This window comes from Phyllostomus discolor, chromosome 7 (assembly GCF_004126475.2).
Source record: "Phyllostomus discolor isolate MPI-MPIP mPhyDis1 chromosome 7, mPhyDis1.pri.v3, whole genome shotgun sequence".
In the NCBI taxonomy this organism is placed as follows: Eukaryota; Metazoa; Chordata; class Mammalia; order Chiroptera; family Phyllostomidae; genus Phyllostomus; species Phyllostomus discolor.
Window position 1 is genome coordinate 3579677 of NC_040909.2, and position 19706 is coordinate 3599382.

Genomic DNA, 19706 nt, shown 5'->3' on the forward strand with positions numbered 1-19706 from the left:
CCAGACGAGCGGCTCCACGCTGCCTTTCCCCATTGGCTAGTGGTTGCGCCCGCCCTCGGCCCTAGACAGTTGTCGGCCGCTGATTGAAGCAGGGCCGGCTGCCGGAAGCGGAGGCGACGGCGGCGGAAGCGGCTTGACCGCCATTTTGGGAAGGGGCAACAGTGATGGCAGAGGCTGAGCGACGCAGGTGTCAAGGGGGGGGGGTCTTGGCCGTGGTTGTGCGCCTGCTGAACAGTCCCTCTTACCGCTGTTTCGGGCCCCACTTTCTCCCAGAAGACCCTGCGGACCTTTCCGCCAAGGACCCCGACTAGTGGCGCAGGTCAGGGGCTCCGGTGTCAGCCGCGAACCCAACTGGGCAGGCCGGGTGGGCGGCCGCCTCTGGCGAGGCCCCGGCGCCCACGGGACCCGCTGACCGTGTCCGGATTTCCTCAAGCAGCCCGGCTGCCCACCGCTTGCACCCGGCGCCCGCAGCCGCCGCGCGTGGGCTGACGGACTGGCTCGGACGACCTCCCCTAGGAAGAGCGAGGTCCGTGGCTTACGGGTCCGAAGCAGCCCGCCTGGGACTGGGGAAGGAAATAGCCTTAGGTTTGTCCCCACTCGAGGAACAGTTCCCCGCACAAGCTCCGGAAGCCTGGCCGAGGTGGCTGGCCGCCGTCTGCGTCGCAGCGGAGCGCTCAGGTCCCTGCCTGCCCCGGGCACTTCCGGAGGGACTTGGGGGTCCGCACACTGGCACTGGAGGCTGGTCCTTCCTCTCTGGCTGCCTTCGTTTCGAGTGCAAGGCCTGGCTACCTGTCCTCGAAGGCAGGACCTGGGGAAAGCTGGCTCTGTGCTCGTTGCAGAAAGACTGCTAAGGGGCAGAAAGGGCTTGGAGCCCGGCGGCAAGGGTCCGAGAGGGGCACCTGTGCTGCTCCCGTTCAGTGAATGCAGTGGGTCAGTGTCAGGTATTCATCTTTAATTCACATCACAGCAATCAAGGGAGCGGGGAGAGGGGGGAAGTCAAGTGTCAGATATTTACATCTAAAATTCACATTACTTGTTGGATGTAGAACATGCTGCCACAATATATACAGTAAAATTCCTCTTGGGACACTAGTACAAATATTTTTCTTTTTAACTTTGCTTTCTGGTACAAGTAAGATCATTTTTAAACCACCTATTTTTTTAACATAAATACACAAAAGAAATGGTTAGAAGTTTTCTTATTTTAAATAAGCACAGAATGCCAGAGGTTAAAAACACATTTACAGGGCTGAATACCGATTGGACATCACACTCTATACATTTTTTGCTCAAATTCCTGTACAAATACACAGCATTCAAATAGGTATTTAGTTATTTTATTTTTCTTTTTTTCCAAAAATTGCACCAAGGTAAAGCAGAGCTCTAGCCGATGCGAGTGTGTCGTTCCGGTGTCGGCAGTACTGCCCTCACTGCACGCTCATTGGGCAGCAGCGCAACCCCAAGGAAAGGAAGGTTCAAATAGGTATTTACAAATAAGCTTGAAAGAGTGAAAATCAGTTATTCACATTCTTTTCAGAGGATCTCACCTCTGGCCTCCCACTTCCCTTCAGACTGGCTGATTCTCCAACAGGAGGGATTTGGAGTTTGTCCTTTTCCTCCAGTTGGGGAAAACGGAGAGCAAAACCGAACGTGGCTCACCTTGCATAGAGGGAGGCCGAGGGAACCCACACTGCCCTCCCTCCCATCCCGTGCCACCAGGTGAAGGTGGGTGTTCTTACGGCATGATGGCCTCGTCCAGGGACTGAGATCCAGAGGTGCCCTCAAATCTAAAGATGCCCTCCTACCCACGAATCGGGTACAAAGCTAGCTCCCAAACACTCCAACTCTTGGGAACACTAGTGGTCCAGGCCTGCCCTCCCAGGCTGTGGCTGCTGTGACTGGACCCACCCTGCCCAGTCATCCTTCCAGTACCAGAAAGGACCCACACCGGTGACAAGAACCCCCACGCGCCCTGAAGACAATGTGGCCTTCCACCTTTCTTAATAGGTTACTTGCTGGCATTCCTATTGAACAGCTGGTGTTTGTTTACAAGAGAAAAACACCCTGACCATGGCCTTGTCTGAAAGGGGCTACAATGAAGGGGTGGGGTCTGGCCATGGAGGTCACACAGGCCAGCAGAAGAGCCACGAGGGGGGAACACACCTGGTCAGCAAGGAGAAGGCAGCCTTGTGACCGTCCGAGTTGTGAGCTCAAGCAAAAGAAAGACTAAAGTCTGTATGCAGACCTTTAAAAGTAACTAAGAAGCACCCTGGTAGAATACCATTACTTCCTCACCCTGTTCCCCCCAAATAATAAACCAAGAGGAAAATTGGTGCCCTGCCCGGAAAGTTTCCCATGAAGATTCAACTGCGCTCTGTCTGACAGACTGGGGGGGCTGGAGAAATTGCCCTCCTGCCCGCCCTGAACCCTGAGTGGTGGTCCCCATCGCCCGGAGCAGGGCCCCTGCACTTGGCCACTTGTGCACTTGGCCACTTAAAGAGGATAATTCGACTTGCGTGGCTCCCTGATTCCAAAAGGAGAAGCTCCTCCCCACCCTGCTTACCCAGGAGCTTGCCGAACCTGACCATGAGTCCTCAGGGCTTGGAAGCCTGGCTGGGCAGCCAACCCCACTGCTCAGAGGTAGTGCGGAGAATCCCTGATTCAGGAGCTGGATGACAGGCACTCTGGCCACTTCTGAAAGCTCAGGGTTTCCGGCCCCTGCCACCCCTTCACCTCACTCCTACACCAGCTGATCTTGCAACATACGATCTTGGGGGCCCTGGGGAGGAAGGTGGTCAGGGTAGTCCCTTTGGCTCCACACTCCCCCTCAAGCGCCAGAAGGTGGGAGGTAACCTTTGCAGCTCCATTTGTCAAGGGGGCTCCTGTAGGGCATGAGGTGTCTTGAGAGTGGAAAGGAGCAAATGGTCAGAAATGAAAGCGATGGAGGGAAAAATCCAAGCCAGAGCCGGAGGAAGGACTGGCCGGTGGGAGCCTGGCGGTGTGCCCGGGCATGCAGTCAGGCCAGGTCACGTGCCTGCGCTGGCACGCTGGCCAGCCAGCCCCTCAGGTGCATACTCCCGGACGAAAGAGTGGGCAGGTGAGCAGGCATTTGTGCAAAACGGCTTGTAGCCCCCTTGTCCACCAGCTGTGACGTGTAGTCCACGTGGTCCACGCAATCCCTGAATATAAACACGAGCTCTTCCGTCCACACAGCAAAAGAAGAGGTCCCTAGTGCAATTTCCATCTTCTGTGCATCTCTACCCTGGAGGGAGGGCCTGGGCTCCCGCCTCAGGCCCTGCAAAGCTGCGAAGCGATCCTGTCTGTGCAATATCTCCATAGAGCTCCACACGGTCTGGAACTGCAGGAGGAAGAAAGCATCTACTGCACGAAAAAAGAAAGGAAAACCCATAGAAATGGAAATGTAGAAATGAAATAAAAAGAGAAGCCACAACCCTCATGCTGCTGCGGCCTCTGTACATGGCAACACACAAGTTCACGGCAGTAGAACGTAGACTTGGGCGGCTCTCCCCTGAGTGCCAGGCCTCTCCGGCGCCCTGGGGGGGTGCTTGCTTTTCGGACCTGGAATGGTTGAGCCAGCTGCTCCGAGGGCGGCGTCCAGGCGGCCTCCCGGCCCCTCACTGTTCCCCTCGGCCGTGCTCCCAGGCCATGCGGGCCTGCTCCTCCTTGGCGCTCCCGGGGGGCAGGGAGGCCTTGCGGTGGAGGCCCCGAGGCCGGTCGGCTTCTTCGCGCAGCAGCACGCCCTCGTCATGCTCCAAGGCCGGCAGGCGGGGGTGGTAGGGCTTGGGCGGCAGCGCAGGCGGGTCCATGGGGTCCTGAGGGATGACGCATCCTGGGGCTGAGTGGCTTCGGCATGGCTGGGCCTTGATGGAGTCCAGGACGGCGGACTCGGACAGGCTGTAGTGGACAGGGAGGTAGGGTGGCTCAAGGTCTTCGTCTGCGTTCCAGGCCTGGCTGGGCACGGAGTCCATGGTGTCGGTTCGAGGCGGGACCTCTGAGGAGTGCCCAAAGTTACTCTCGCTCAAGGAGGACACACCGCTACTGGCACTGCCGGACAGTGTCGAGTTGCTGCCGTCCAGGCCCGACTGGGGGCTGGTGGGGGAGGCGGGGATAGGGTGCAGAGGAGACTGCAAAAGACAGGGCACGCGTGTCAGAATCCCTCTCTCCAGACCGGCCGGTGGCCGCGGCGTGGAGAGAGGACCATGTCTGCGTGTTAAGGAACTTCGGTACTGCCCTCAGCAACGGTGTGTCCTGCCTCTCCAGCAGCAGCCCCCCCCCCCCCCATCCCCTCGGGCCCCAGCAAGCCCATGGAGCCTCAGAATCCCCTGCGCCTCTGCGGACCACAACACGGCCCCCCTGTAGCCAGGCCCCGGGCTGCTGGCTGCGGCTCCGGGGCGCTGACAGAAGGGCTGGGCTGTCAGGCCGGCTGGGGCGGCAGAAAGGACCCCAGGTGGCCACGGACCAGATGAGTCCATCGTGCTGCTAAAATCTGTGATAGTCTTTTCTAATTTGCAGGGAAATTAATGAGTTTTTTTCTTTTAATAAAGCTTTGGTGCCTGATGCTGCTTGCTTTGACTACCAAGGGTGTCCAACCTGCAGCCCGAGGGCCACATGCGGCCCAGGATGGTTATGAGTGCAGCCCAACACGAAATCGTAAATTTATTTAAAACATTATGGGATTTTTTTGTAATTACATGTCACAATGTATTTATTGTATGGCCCGAGACAACTCTTCTTTCAGTGCAGCCCAGTGATGCCCACAGGCTGGATGCCCCTGGACTGGACTTGAGTTTCAAATGCTTTGTGACCTGCCACCCACAGGACCGTTCCTTTGGCCCTCGGACTGCGGTGTGCTGACAGCTCGTGGTGTTACCCGAGTGGCGCACACACTCGGCACTCGAGTCCCTGTGCCCAGGACCCTGTGAGCCCTCTGCCCCCACCACACTGGTTGCAGGACAGACTGGTGATCTGCACCCCAGGCGTGGCCCTGGCCACCCCCAGCGCCCGTCAGGCGGGGCTCTCCAGGACGGGGGCGGGGCAGGCTGGGGTCCTGCTGTGGACCCCAGAGGCTGCAGAGCAGAGGGCTGCCGCTTCGGTACCTTACCTTCCGCAGGGTCCGGGCAGGGAGGGCCGGGGGGGTGTCACCCAGTGGGTGGTGGAAGGCGTCAAAGTGTAGGGAGTAATGACCTGCAAAGGGAACAGAACCACAGCCTCAGCGCGGGCCCCTCTCAGGCCGCACGGGCCAGCACACCTCGCTGGGCCAGCTGGGCGGACACGGGTATCCTGGCGATCCCTCAGCATTAGAGGCCACGGAAAAGTCTCTCTTCAGTGACATCCTCCGGAACACAGGCTGCTGGAGTAAAAGACACAGGCTGCACAGGAGCTCAAGACGGTCAAGTGTGCCAGGGCCCGTGGGACGAGAGGTGGCAGGTCTCCGGCCCGCTGCTGGGCAGTGACAGTTCCCGTCGTCTTCAGCCGCTCCGGCTGGGAGGGCCTCACCGGGCTCACCCGCGACACTCAGAAACCGCACCGACCCCAAGGCCCGCAGGATCCTTCCTGCGGCCGGATGGGTTTTCCTTGGCCGAGTCAGCCCAGAGAATCGCCAGTCTTCTCGGCTGGGGAGGCTGCTGCCCTGGCCCCGGAGCAGAGCTGGAGACCAGGGACTGTCTGGGGGACCCGCTGGACGTCTTCTTACCATGCAGCAGGCTTCGGGGAGGCACTGGGGGGCCCAGGATGCGCCCCATGTGGGCAGACAGGAAGGGCTGGGCCTCTCGGGCTCCGCTATCCAGGCTCCAGCTGCTGGGGGCTGCTGGCACCGCTGAAGGGTGGAAACACACGGCATGAAGGGAGGTTACTTCTGGGGCCAGCCTGCCGGAGCAGCCCTTCCTACGGGTATGGCTTCTCCAGGTGTGCACTATCCAGGTGTGCACTATGTCCCCAGCGCACGTGGAAGCCGGCCCTTAGGGTAAAAAACACTGGCCGAGCAAGACTCGGTGGCCTCTAGGAGGGAGTGGCCAGGGACAGAAGCCGCTTAAGATGGCAACAGAGTGAACGGCGTCTGGGGAGCACTGGGGATGAGGCGAGCTGGGGGAGACCGCGGCCAGCGGAGAACACCTGCAGCCGCGAGGACGGGCCAGGAGAACGGAAGAGGCGAGCAAGAGTGTGGAACAGGCTGATGAGACCGGGGAAGAACAGAGACCACAGGCCACAGAGCTGCTCACGAACTCGAGCCACCCCTGTGGTCAGCGCGGTCCCTTTCAGGGCCTACACCCCCCCGCACCCCCCCCCCCCCCGCCTTGGCCCGCGGAGAAAGCGGGCAGCAGGGTGGGCGGGCGGGCGGCAGAGACTGCTCCTTCCGGAGCCGTTCCACGGCCAGGGAGCAGGCAGGAGCTGCCCCCAAACTGGACTGGCGAAGAGCCGGTGGTAACGTACAGGCTTTACCCACCCTGCTGCTTCCGTGCCCGCTGGCTGGGTTGGGGACACACGGGGTGTTTTCTACACAAGGGCCGGTGTTCACTGTCCCCCTGGAGGAAGTGTATGAAGCCTGAGTCTCGGCCCGGGTCCAGCTGGACCTGCTTTCTAAGAGGTTAGGCTGTGGAGCCCAGGGGTACTCTGGGGCATGCAGAGAGGCCCCGTTCCTGGCGCCCACGTGCCCGGATGTAGGTCGGAGTGGGCCCTGGACAAAGGGAAACAGGGTGTCCACCGATGCTAAGGAAGGAGTCCAGTGCTGGAATCCCAGCCCCCCAGCCGCAGCTGGGGTGAGCAACTCTGCTGGAAGGAGGGGGGGAATGACTGCACCACGGGGTCTGCGGGCGCCTCTGCAGGGGCCGCAGAGCCCACGTGAGTCCTGCAGCCGGCCCCTCCTGGACAGCAGACACCACTGAGGAGAAGCACGCTCCTTCTCTGACGGGGGCCAGGGCAGCACAAGCTCCCGCGGGGCTGCCTGCAGCAGGCGGGAGCTCACAACCCCGGGGCTCCCCACCGCCCCCGGGCTCTGTCCTGAGGCAGGCACAGTGCAGGCGAGCCAAGGGGGCCAGGGTGCCGGGCGGGCAACGCCAGGACCTCCTGGGGCGCGCAGGGCTCCGGAGGGGAGGAGCTGGAGTAGGGCCTGTAGAGCGGATGTGGCTAGGAGGGGACAGGCCCCTGTGGCCCAGGGACAAGCAGAGCTGTCGGTCCTCCTCCCCTCACTGGGCAGGACCTGGCTTGGGCAGAAGAACAGCGGGCAAAACGCCACTGGCTGAACAGCCTCAGTTCCAGGCAGGGCTGCCCAGCCGCGGGGACGGCTGACAGACGGTGGCTGCAGGGAGGGTGTGACAGTGACTGGGGGGGTGGCAGGCACTCAGCTGTGGCCCGGAGGGGGAAAGAATTCTGAATCTGATGAGCATCAGGCGGGCCCCACCGGAAAGCGCCTGGGAGAGCCCGTGCCACCCCAAGGGCAGGCCAGGCCAGGCCCGTCCTCACGCAGGTCTCTCTCCAGGCCGCCGCGCGAGCTTCCTGGCCCTCGGCACCGAAGCGCCTCTCCCCCCGACGAGCAGCCCTGTCTCCACGAAAAGCCACGGAATGCCAGGGAATAAGCCCGGAGCTGGGTCTGGGCGACTTCCCCCAAGGGGTTCTGACAGCCCAAGGCCTGCCACGCACACCTCGCCCTGGAAGAACTGAGGGGTTGCCCAGGTTCGCCCAGAGGGCCTGCCTGCAGCCGGGAAGGCTGGGGGGGGAGAAAGATGGCAACGCTGCTGCGGCGATTTACAAAGGGGCCCCTAAGCCGCTCCACGTGAGCCAGAAACCATCAGGCTCGCCCTGCAGCCTGATGTCGGCAGGCAGTGCGGCCAGGGGACCTCTGCCATGCAGCACGAGCACACGGGGGCCGGTGGGAAATCCACGGTGGAGTGACTCCTCCCGGAAGGAGAGGGGTGGCCCCCATCGTCTCCTGGCCACGTCCTTCTCTGTGGGCGTGCACTGTGGTCCGGCCCTGGCCCAGGGTCCCCAGTGCACAGCCAGCCGCCCTGAGGGCGGGCTCGCCTGGCCTGGGAGTCCCTGTCCGGCAAAGACAGACACAGGCGAGTGGGAAGGGAGTCCCCCGGGACTCAGGCAGGACCCTGGGCATGAGAGAATGGAGGCGAGTTTGTGAAGCTCCCTGGAGGATCCGGGTGGGGAGTTAGGATGTTGTTCCTCTGGCCCATGGGCTCCCCCCAGGAAAGTGCCGGCCGTGTGGCCCGGACGTGCTTGCCCTGGGCTCAGCCTCTTTTCCTTTTTATTAATTTTAGAGAGGTCGGGGGGGGGGGGGAGGGAGGGAGAGGGAGAGAGGGGGCAGAGAGAGAAACTGATTTGTCCATTTTTGTATTCACTGTTTGATTCTTGCACGTGCCCTGGCTGGGGATGGAACCGGTGACCCTGGCATACTAGAAGACTCTCGAACCAGCGGAGCTACCCGGCCAGGGCTCAGGCTCTTTTCTGAGACAATGCTCTCCTTCCCACACTTGGGGACGGTGTATCCAGCTTCTCGGTCTGAGGCCTGGAGCTCTTGTGCATCCAGCTGGCGTGGGGTCCCGGTCTGGCCACCAGCACCCGCTTCATCTCTGAGCCCGTCTGTGTCTTGGCTACTTCCGAGACCGCTCCGCATCTCAGATGAAGAAAGCCCACTGTGGATTCCGGTCCTCAAGGCCAAAAAGGCACTGGAGTTTGGGGCACAGGTGCGGTGGTCCAGGTAAGCCGCACGTTTTGGGGATGTGCATCCTTGAGGCTAGGAGGGCATCTCCAGCCAGAGCTTGTATGCCCTTTGAGGTTGCGCTCCTGGTGCGGATGCCTGCTAGGCACTGAGGTCGTGGACCGGTGTCTATTGTACTTGAATGGGACACAGGCATGTCCCCCGTAATGAGCACGAGAGCAACAGTGACAGTGCGGACAGCAGACTTGGGGAGGCGGTGGAATGACAACGAAAGGACAGCTCTGAAGGGACACGTTCTGATGGACAGCGGGTTGTGCTGTTGGGGACTGAGTGTGCCGTAACCTCCGACAGATGGACGGGGGAGGGTGACCTGCGGGGACGTGGGCGGACAGGTGCCCAGGTTCTCCGCGGCGGGCAGGCAGGCCCAGCAGAGTCCCCAGTCACGGCAGGCTGAGCCGGACCCCCCTAACTGACCCTGTTAAAACTAACTCAGGTCTCCACGCCTGGGGCTCGGGTCGGGGCCTTGCGGGTCCCAGACTGGCCCTTCTGTCCACTTGCTCGAACAGAACCCAGGGCAGAACTCCTCTATCTAAGCTGCCTCTGTTCTAGGGATCTCCCGCTCTCGTGGTATATAGTGGATGGGCTGGCAATTTGTAAGATGGACTCAGCAGCTGCTGGCCAGAGCAGCTACAGGAGGACTGGACTCCCTCTGGGAAATTCATTTTCCTTTGGCCTGTCCTTCCCACCCCTCTTGGGCGTGCTTGGCTGCCGGCCTGAGCAACAAGGAGAGGTCCCTGAGGACCCAAGCTGGGAGGGTTCAAGGGGCCTGCTGAATTCTGGGGCTTGGTTTGGAGGCAGCCGTGGGAGTGGCTGCCCCGTCTGCACATGGCAGCCTGAGGTGCCATAAAGGTGGGCTCAGGGCAGGTGGCAGCTGGGGCTTCTCCGAGGGAGGCACTGGGGAGGGAGAAATACAAACTAACAGAACACAAACTGTAGCAGCAAGCAGACACTGGCTGGACAGCGAGCACAGGCACTGGTCAGGACTCTGGACAGACAGACGGGCCTGGGTACTGGCGTGTGGCGCAGCCCTGGCCGGCTGGCGTGCAGGGACAGGATTCAGACGCTCAGGGTGGGGACACACATGGGGTGGCCACCTGGGAGGAGGAACAATACCTTTTTCAGCCACAGACAGATTGGGGTCACTGCAGGGTTTGCAGGCTCCAACCACCTGCTGGAACAGGGCTGGCTGGAAACTCGGCAGCTGAGGGAAGGAAAAAAAACACATCAGGAAGGGTGAAGCCCACCAGCTGTACCACGGGGGGCAGTGCCGCGGGACACAGGAGCCAGGGCATCCCAAAACCAGTTGGGGGAAGCCAAAGCAGTGGTATGGCTGGTGCTCAAGATGCGCCGGGAATGCCAGGCACCACGGGGAGGCTGTGCGGTGCCACCACGTGCAGCACAGCATGCGGCACCAGCCTCCGGCATCTGGCTGGGCCCCCGCTGTCGTGTGTGTGTGTGTGTGTGTGTGTGTGTGTGTGTGTGGCCGAGAAAGGGAACGTAGGCACTGAGGGTATCTAACTACATCCGTCTGTCCTGCAGGGAGAGGGAGACAGAGTGGCAGGAAGGACTTAGGGACCCCTTTCACCCTGAGCACCCGCAAGTTCAGCCTCCTCAGCCTCCCCCCGCCTACACACAGGTCCACAGCCGCCTCCAAAACAGGGCAAGTGCAGCCCTCAAGCCCAGAGGCACAGCTAGGACCCGCTGTTTTGACGGGCAGCTGCCAAGTGGACCGGCTCCCTCCACCTGACAGGGCTGAGCGGGGCGAGGAGGGGCCACGGAGACACTGCCGGCACTCTGGAGCGGGGGACAGGTGCTTGGAGGTGACTTTCACGGGTTCTGCGAGAAACACGGGGCAGGCAGACTGCACAGGGGAAGGGGGAGTCCCCGTAGAGCCTGTTCCCGCCCCAGGCAGAGTAGTGGAAAGCGGTGCAGATGGTGTGGCGAGCTGCCCCAGCAGGCAGCGAGGGCTTCGGGGGGGATGCACGGACGAAGAAGGCCGAGTTTGCCCTAATGAAGATGCCTTTCACTGACAGGGAGGGAAACCGTCTCCCAGACCCAGCCCACCGCCGCCTTCCCCAGACAGGACAGAACCGGTTTTCTTGGCCAGGCTCTGCAGGGATGAGGAGCTCAGGAGGCCGGCCAGCAGGGCAGCCGGCCACACAAGCAACGGCAGCTCCAGCCCCGCCACCATGCTGCCCACACTGCCCTCCGTCCGAGCCGCTGGTCCTCAGAGTCACACAGGCCCCGTCCGGGAGCCCGCAGCCTCCGGAGGGTCTCACAGCAGGAGGGGGCAGGCGTGGGGGCTGGGCAGAGAGCAAGCCCAGCACGGGCGATGGGCGGAGCCCAGGCTGACACGCCAGGTTTGCAGCGGGGGGCGGAGCCCGGGCTGGGTGGACTACCTGTCCGTTCTCCAGGATGGCTGCGGGATACAGGGCACTGCTCGGGCGGTCCCGGTGCGTCGGCAGCAGCAGCATCATTTCCCGGGCGTGGCGGTACTTATCTGGCAGAGAGGGAGAGCCTGTAACCAAGTGAGAACAATCATGCACAGGTGACAAGCCTCAGAAGGAGTGCCTGGCGGGCAAGCACCCTTGGGGCCAGGGGACCAGGCCGGTGTCCCCGTGCGGGTGGCGCGAGGGTGAGCTCAGTCAGCACGAGGGGAACGAAGTGGAGTGGTAGGCAGGTGGTGTCGGGGGCCGCACCTCTCACCCCAGTGGAGGCAGATACATATGGGGGCGATGGGGACACAGACCCACCACGCTCAGAGGCAGATCGTGAAGAGCTGAAGGCTGGAGCCAGGCCCCTAGGGCCCCTGCACCCAGCACTGTGGGGAGATGGTGTGGCCTGGGTCCTCTCAGGGGCCCAGCCACGGGCACAGGCCAGTTCGCAGTGGTGCCATCACAGAGACAGACACTCGGGTCATGGAGCGGCACAGCTCTTACTTGATGTGCTGTCTCCACACACTTACCTGCCCCAGACACCGCAGGCCCTGTCTCGGCAGCCCCCTACTGCCTTTACCCAGAGGTTTTCCTCCCAGATTCCAGGCCCCCGCACTTGGCCTCTGCTTTCCCAGCCACTCTGCTGCAGCCCTGGAGCCAGACTGCCTGCGGACCCAGGGCCTGCACCCGGGGGGCCCTCCAGGGTTTCCTACTCCGGGACGGCCCTTCAGGGCCCACAGGGGTCATGAGGCTAGTCTGGGGGCTGTGGAGCTTTTACCCAGGCTCCTGAATTAACTTGGTCTATGCTCCTCTCGTGTGGGGCCTCTGTGTGACCTCCTCTGGCCCGAGGGGCTGTCGTGAAGGCCAGACCACGCCTGATGCGGTGTGGCCCAGCCCCCACCGATGCGCACCACAGCTGTAGGCGCAGGAACTGGTCAAGCCATGGTCCCCGAGGGACCTTCCACCGAAGCCGTGAGACTAACTTGCTGGCTTTCCTCCAGAACAGGCACCTTGGACGATCCTCTAAATATGTGCACCACTCCCTGCGCCCGATGCCAGCGTACCCGCGAGAATCTGGGGGGTCATGTCGACCCTTATGGCAGGGTCGCCTAGTGCCCTTGCTGGTCCACTGGAAGGAAGCCCTGGCTGGCCCCAGAGGCTCAACCCCTGTGGTGCCGGAGAGCGGGGACCGGTCCACGGGCTCCGTCTGAGAGGAGCGCCTGCAGCGCCGGGGGCTCCGCGTCCCTGGAGCCCAGGGTCTCTGGGGCCTGTGAGCATGCGGCGGAGGCGCTGGAGGGGCCCAGCCAGAAAGGGTCTCGGCAGCCCGCCTGCCCTGGCCGTCCGGGAGAAGCTCCCCCTGCACTCGCTGCGGTCTAAGGCCACGGGGCCCAGGACAGACCAGTCGTGACACCACCGCTGGTGTGACCTCCTTCCGCAGGGGGTCTGAGCAGTCCTGTTCCTGGAGCCTCAGGGCCGGCTGCAAGACATAGCCTTAGAGAGATCTTCGTTGATAAGGGGATGAGTCCAGCAAGCTTTCTGGGGAAACTAGGCCTGACTTGCTACTATTTGCTAATTTTTACTGGTGTCAACATTTTGTGTTAGAACGTGTGCTCTGAGGCAGCTTCAAGGAGAGGGGTGTTTCATGTGCACGGGAGACAAGCTCCCGCTCCCGCCCCGCCGGCCCTCCCCGTAGCGCACTCAGGAACAGACACGGCACCTTCACACCAGCTCTGTCACGTCCAACTCACACCGACCCCGCGCCGCACACCAGGTGTGAGGCTGGGACGAGGCACGCCGCCTTCCTCAGACTGGCTGTGGTCCCCGACATCACAGAGCTCACGGCCCGGCCAGCAGGCCGACCCCAGGTCGGTGCCCTCAGTGTCCAGAGACATGTCAGGCGGCCAGGGGGGAGGGCCAGCAGGCACAGGCCCAGAGGCGCCGCCGAAGGCTTGTGTCCACACCTTGGAAGCCCCCCTGGTACTGTGACAAAGGGCTGCCCCGTGCTGCCAAGAGACGCCCCAGCTCCGAGTCTCACACCCCTCCCGCTGCCCTCTACCCGGCGCAGCCAATCCCACGGTAGGAGAGAGTGATGGCCGCTCTTCATGACAACAGTTGAACTGTTTTTAAACTGACACAGGGGCTCTTGCATCCCAAGACTCTAGAATCACCTGAGATGCAGTCCGGTACGCCCCAGGGAGGAGTCCTTCAGGAAGGATGGATCACCAGCCCCGTGTTCCCTAGTCCCAATCAGCCTCTGACCAGCAGGGGGAGCTGCTGACTTCCAAGAATTTAGGCTGTGCCCTGCAAACCCTTCGGCTGGAAGGTTTCTGAAGCCCCAGGGACCACAGGGGAGTGTCAGTGGGCCCGGCGGCCACCGGTGTCACGACCACTCCTGCGAGTGGGAAAGGGGCTCCGCTGTGCAGGGTTCTCCAGGGCACTTTCTCCATGAAGGCCTTCTCGCCCGTGACACCAGGCGTCACCCCAAGTGGAGTGACGGCTCCTTCCTTCCTCTGTATTCGCCATGGTCCTCCCCTGCGACGTCGGCCGGCCGCCTGCGTTCTCTCCAAGGGCCCGCCACTGTGCCCTGGCCACGGCGCGCCCACAGCTTTCTCAGACGGGCCCACGCGTGGCCATTGTAGCCTCGAAGTAACTTCCTGCTCTTTCTTAACCGCCTCTGCCCGTACCGTCCTTCTCTGCTTTGGGCCAAACGCCATGTGACCATTTTGTTTGCTTTTGTACTTAATGCCTACTCCAGAAAGGAGCAAGACTCCAGAAGAAGAGGTGTATTCTACAGGATATTCTAGAGTCTGGCCACTGAGACAGCTTGTCTCCAGAGACGGCGACCATTGGCGCCTTGCCTCCCAGAACACGCACGCCACTTCGCACGTGAGGTGCAGCCTCCTCCCCGCGCCCTGGTGTCTGGGTGGGCCTTAGGGACCTGACTAGCCAACAGAATGCGGCAGAAGGGACATTCTGGGATTTCTAAGGTGAGTAGTTAGAAGCCTTCCACCTGGTCTCCGGGAATGCCTGCTCTGGGGAGAATCAGCTGCCTGCCATGGGAAGCACAAGCCACAGGGGAAGGCCACAGGCAGGGACTCAGTCTGACAGCCCCCGCCGAGCTCCCCGCTGACACTCATTATCACCTGCCAGCCGCCGGCGCCAGCGCCGGCCACGCAAGTGAACCGCCTTGGACGTCCAGCCCAGTCGGGCCTTTATGGTTCCAGCCCCAGGTGGCACCTGACCAAGAGCTCGAGAGGCTGCAGTGAGAATCGCTGGGTGAGCCCTGCTAACTCACAGAAGCGGGAGTGACGATAATAAATGGTTGGTTTAAGCTACTAAGTTTTGGGAGGTGGTTTATTATGCAGCAACAGATAACCAAGCCATCTGAAATAGCGGGATGACTTCCAGACAGGGAGGAAAGGATTTCTCTACTCAAGTCGGATGCCGTGAGAGCCACGCAGACCTGCACTGAGCACGCAGCAAAGCTCGGGGAGCGAGCAGGCCCTAAGTGAGTGGTCAGCCGGAGGGGCTGAGGTGGTGGCAGCCCACCTGTGTGGTCCCTGCCGGTGTCTCCTCTCTTCGGGGCACTGAGGACCCGGCACAGCCCACGGGAATGCCTGAGCAATGTCGGAGTGGACAGGAGTTAAGATACCTGTGCTCCGCAGCCTTCTGTTTCCGGCGACAAGCACGGGCCAGAGACCTGTCTTCAGCAGGAGGAACCAGATAAAGACCGAGACGTGGCGAGCGCGTCTCAGGGAGTGTTCAGGTCTGGACAAAAGCCGCATGACGGACGACATCACGGAACCTGTTTCTGCAGTTCTGTTTGGGAGCAGGTCCCTTACGACAGCACAAGTGCTGACCCCACGACAGCATTCACGACTAACTTCTCCGGTTTTCCTTCCTTTTTATTCCGAAAGGCATCTTTCGTAGTAACACCAGGACTGACACAAACCACCATTTCTCTTTAATATCTGCCACCTTCACATATCACAACTCTTCAGCAAGCACCCAACGGATGGCTCGTTCGTCTTTCCTAGCGCTAGCGACGCCTGCTTCCGAAGGCTGCTGCCCCTTCCAAGTGCCAGTCCGCGTTAGGAAGGTGGCCCGGGAGCTGACCGGGCATCGCACCGACAGTGGGCGAGTCTGAGGGCTCATACTCCATATACAGTCTGCCCACGAACTGGCCGACAGCCCGAAGGCCCTCGAGCTGGCCGTTTCTCCCACCGGAATGGGGGGCGGGGCCTGCTGCGGTCTCCTCCTCACCTGCCGAGGCTTGCCCTGGAGGGCTCCCGCGTCTCGCCCTCTCTTGGCCCCCGTTCTCTCCAGCACTCCCGCTGTGGGCCTGGGTGGTTGGTATGCTTTACAGAATTTTTTTTTCTTTAATGGCCCTCCATGACACTGATTGGTGCTGTTTTCCTTTGTCTTCATAATAATAAGAATGAAGACTCCACCCCTCTGAAGCCCAGGGGCAACAGCCAGTGCCTGGCTGGCAAGCTCCCACCACGCTGTTAGGACCCTGCACCGCCCACCCTGCGCCGCACCACAGCTCGGCTACTGCGGCTGATTTCCACCCCACGGCACTGTCTGCACTGGAAAGGACAGGGAATCAAATGTCCCTGCAGTGCCTACAACCAGAACGTGAAAAGGATACTGGCTCTTGGAGAACAGATTTACCCTCTGGAATAAGAAATCAAGCAAAATCTGGCAAAGTGAATAGCTTTTCGCAGAGCCACCTTTCCTGATTAAGCCTTCCCCGACTGACCGGTTTTTGGGGTTGTGGTTACTGTTCAGAATAACATTTTCCAGGGTTACTTTTGGTCTTCAAATTAATTTTTACACTTTGCCATGAGGCTTGATTCCTTAAGACTCACTTTTGCCGTAACCTTTATCTTTCCTCTCGCAAACACTTCAAGGGAAAAGAACTGAGCTCCTCCGAGGCGGAGTCCTCGTAACAAGGCGGAGAGGCGAAGGCTGGCTGCCCTGGTGGCAGCTCAGCTGCAGCCACTGCTTACAGCAGCGTCTGGCGGCAGCCAGAGAGCAGTGAGGGGCCGGGGACCCCGAGTCCCTAGCGCTGGCAGCGCAGGCGAGCATGCTCTCGGAGATACAGCCCCAGGTGAGAGGAGGACAAGCGGGGCTCGCGAGGCCCTCTCTTCTCCCTTCTGCAAGCAGCGCCCTGCCGTCCTTACCTCGGGCACTGGAAGGGGCAGAGGTAATCATCTGGGATGGTGCTGAGTGAGTGGAACTCAGGCTGGAGGAAGAAGGGCTCGCTTGGGATGAGGACAGAACAGAGACGTTGGTGACTGAGCCCTGGTACCTGGGGTTGGGATACACGAGCTGCAAAGGGAGAAAAGTCGGGAGGACAGAGGTCTGAATGGCCGAGCCTGGAGGGCTGGACGCCGTGAGGTTCCCAGGCCTGGCGTCTGATGCCGCACCCTGGGCCTGGTGGAGGCCAGGCTGGTGGCCGGCACTAAGGGTCACCCACACCACCCATGGAGCGGGGCTGCTGGGCCGGTCCCAGGGACGGTGCCCGCAGATGAAGCAGGACTTGGCCATCGGGAGTGCCAGGCAGGGAGGCAGCCTGGCAGAGGACCGTAAAGGCAGCCAGGACCGACGCCGACTGTCCTGCTCGGGGACTGAGACCTGGGGACCGCAACACGGATGGCGTGGCGGAGAGCGGTTTTGCCGCCTCCGGGCGTTCTGAGTTCGGTGACCGGAGAACCAGGCGGGGGTGTCAGCCCCCAGACCAGACCAGCCAGCAGAGGTGAGTCCTCCGGACACAGGGAGGGCTCTGGCCCCGCTCCCTGGAGCAGCTCTGGTACCTGCATGTGGGGGTACAGGTCCTCGGGAGCCTCGCCCACGGAGCCGTCGCCCAGCATCACCACGTTTCCCGCTTCGCTAGACGCGTGTGAGGAGAGCGAGGAGGAGGAATGGCGACCCGTGCCCATCAGGTTCATGGGGCTGTGAACAGGGAACAGGAGCAGGAGACAGGGAGGAGTCAGGCCTGGGGCGGAGAAGCCCTGCTGGGCGGTGGGGGGCAGGAGAAAGGGGTGTACCAAAGTCCACTCCAGCCTCAGCTGCCGCTGATCGGGAGGGTTCCACAGCTGATGCTCAGATCCATCGGGGGCCTAGGAACCATCCTGAATCAACCCTGCTGCTCGGGGGCCCTGTTATGGGAGGACCAGTGGTGGACCAGCACAACCTCTACCTAGAGCCGAACGGTTTACGGCCACGCACTCTGGTGACATCTGCAGGTTCTTGGAGGAATGAAACGGATCTGCTGAACCGGGTCATGGGTCCGAGGCCCCTTTGCTGTGGATGTTAATCTGAGCCAGTGGCCACCCTCCGCTGGGCTCTGCTCTCTCGCCAGGGTGTGTCCCCAGTATCAGGAAGTCACCACACAGCTGGCCGTGAACTGTCTCCGGGCTTCCCTCTCATCTGTGGCCATGGGCTTGCCCACTGCTCTCCTCCCCCAACAGCACGAGGCAGCCCCTCGTTCGTGCACTCCTTCGCGCTGGCCGAGTGCCCACTCTGCGCTGACCGGCGGCTCCCCCGGAAACAAACCTAAAGGAGGGGCTGGTTCCCTGACCTGCCCCCCTGCCGCGGGGGCTCTGAGCAGCCTCAGCGGAGCCCAGGCACCAGACTCCTGAGCCGAGAGCAGCCACAGCTCGGTGTCCCCATCGGCACGTTGTTCTCTTCCTAAAAATCCACTGTGATCTTCACTCTCCTCGGGGCCAAGTCCGAAGGCCTGAAGGAACAAGGCCCACCTGGAGCTGCCCCGGCCCGCTCTGTGCCCTGGGGCCCTACAGTGCAGCCGCCGGCTAGACCTGCAGCTGCCTGCCTGGCCTGCTCCACCACCTCCTGCGCCACCTCTCTTCTGCCTTCCAACTCCTCCTCCTCCTTCAGGACTCACCCCAGTGCCCCTCCTCTGGGTTCCCACAATGCCACGCACTCTCCTCTGTCACCCGGGACGACTGGTCGCACAGCGTGGTCCTTGTGTGCACGGACAAGGGGGCACGCCAGGGAGCGCGCAGGCGCTACTTCCTCGCTCTGACCTTTGCCGTTCAGACTCACCTCTGTGGAGGGGACACCCCGAGCCCCAAGGCCGTACCTGTGCCGGTGGGGCATCTTGATGCTCTCAGGACTCATGGGGCTGTGGGACGCCAGGACGTTGCCCCGGGGAGTGCTGCTGCCTGAGCACGCAGGACTCAGCTTGTCCAAACCCGGAAACTCCTGTTGAGAAACGGACACCCCTTCAGCAGAGAGTAAACAAAAAGTAAGTTGTTAAGGGCTGAGAAGAAAGAGCAGGCTGGTGGTAAAAATGTTAGAAAAAAAAAAGAACCATATATTGTGAACTGAACCACAACTGCTGAATTCTTCTGGGCAATGACCTTCATGACTGGGACACCCTCCGAACCACAGGGGAGCCCTGGAGTCCCCACGCACAGAGCCGGTCGGAACAGGCTGCAGGGAGCCTGAGTGCACGGGGGTGTGTGGGTGTGGGGGTGGGTGTGAGCGGGCTTCCTCCCTACACAGTTGAGCAGAGCAGAGCAGAGCCGGGCAGCAGGGAGGAAGAGCTGACTACCAGTCGTCAGTCAGCGGGCACCTCTTACGTAAGGACTGGGGGCGGGATTTATTGGACTGCTAAATGGACCGGCTAGCTCTCAGTGACCTGGGCTAAGATGTCTGTGACACAGTGTATGGGGAGATAGGACACACAATCCTGATATAAGTAACTGAAAAATAGCACAGTTCTATTTTAGCATAATTAACTTATTCAGTATGTAGACATCTTAGCAGAAACTTCTTACTCCACACCCTCCCGCGTGAGCGCACACTGGTCTGTGTCCCTATTTGGGACTCCGGGAAACAGGAAGTGCAGCTGACCAGGCTTTCTCGCGTCCTTCCCCACCTCCCTCCCTGGGTCCACGGGGGGCGCTCCTAGGCCCAAAGCAGTAGCAGGCCGCCCGACCCTTGCTCCAGAGCAGGCAGAGGGCTGCCCGACCCTTGCTCCAGAGCAGGCAGAGGGCTGGCGTACTGCTGCGGCCGGCGAGGGCGGTTCCTTGCGTGCCCCAGCCCCCCACCCCCACCCCCCCACTGCGGGCGAGCATGCCGTGCTTGCTGCTGCAGCGACCCCCGAGCACCTGCGGGCGGGGAACTGCCCCCGCCCCGAGGCCAGGCTCCAGCCGCCTGAGTGACCTGCTGTGACAAAGGAGTCTGCACACAGCCAAGACCAGCCAAGACAGCGGGAGATGCAGTGGAGTGACAGAGAACGGAACACCCATCCGATTCGGGGACACTACCCAAGTTCCTCACCAAACGGCCATCCAAATTTTAAGGGGAAACACAAAGGACTTTTTCTCTGCACGTTTCACCTTGAAACACCAACGGAGAATCATCCTAAAAAGGCATCTCCGGCTCTGTAGGCTTTCCTTTGGGAAATGTGCCGACTTCCCAGACTACAGACCAGCTGCTGCTTTTTTATCTTCTGTACAGCCCGCACTCACGCAGGGACGGGCTGAGGCCTGCAC

At 61.4% G+C, this 19706-nt stretch overlaps 1 protein-coding gene, 1 long non-coding RNA gene and 1 other non-coding gene across 8 annotated transcripts in view; 1 reads left to right on the forward strand and 2 right to left on the reverse strand.

Annotated features, from left to right (window-relative positions):
- The first annotated feature begins 4 nt into the window (after positions 1 to 4).
- LOC118501540 lies at positions 5 to 3387 on the forward strand. The gene is made up of 2 exons (XR_004904161.1): positions 5 to 678; positions 3340 to 3387. It is a non-coding gene; the product is annotated as an uncharacterized LOC118501540 (long non-coding RNA).
- The window catches only part of DOCK3 (dedicator of cytokinesis 3), a 268621-nt gene continuing 249852 nt past the window's right edge, over positions 938 to 19706 (reverse strand). For 4 of the 6 annotated variants that reach the window (XM_036030272.1, XM_036030271.1, XM_036030269.1 and 1 more), the window contains 8 exons: positions 18287 to 18408; positions 16998 to 17136; positions 16365 to 16512; positions 11143 to 11261; positions 9857 to 9944; positions 5714 to 5836; positions 5123 to 5205; positions 938 to 4145 (listed from right to left, as the gene is read on the reverse strand). In XM_036030272.1, coding sequence (XP_035886165.1) covers positions 3636 to 4145; positions 5123 to 5205; positions 5714 to 5836; positions 9857 to 9944; positions 11143 to 11261; positions 16365 to 16512; positions 16998 to 17136; positions 18287 to 18408 — 1332 coding nt within the window. In that variant the 3' untranslated portion in view covers positions 938 to 3635. The remainder of the gene's footprint in view (positions 4146 to 5122; positions 5206 to 5713; positions 5837 to 9856; positions 9945 to 11142; positions 11262 to 16364; positions 16513 to 16997; positions 17137 to 18286; positions 18409 to 19706) is intronic. The other 2 variants (XM_036030268.1, XM_028518223.2) reach the window with 2 other exon arrangements.
- On the reverse strand, positions 1350 to 1475 carry LOC114502207. Its single transcript, XR_003685054.1, has one exon. It is a non-coding gene; the product is annotated as a U4atac minor spliceosomal RNA (small nuclear RNA).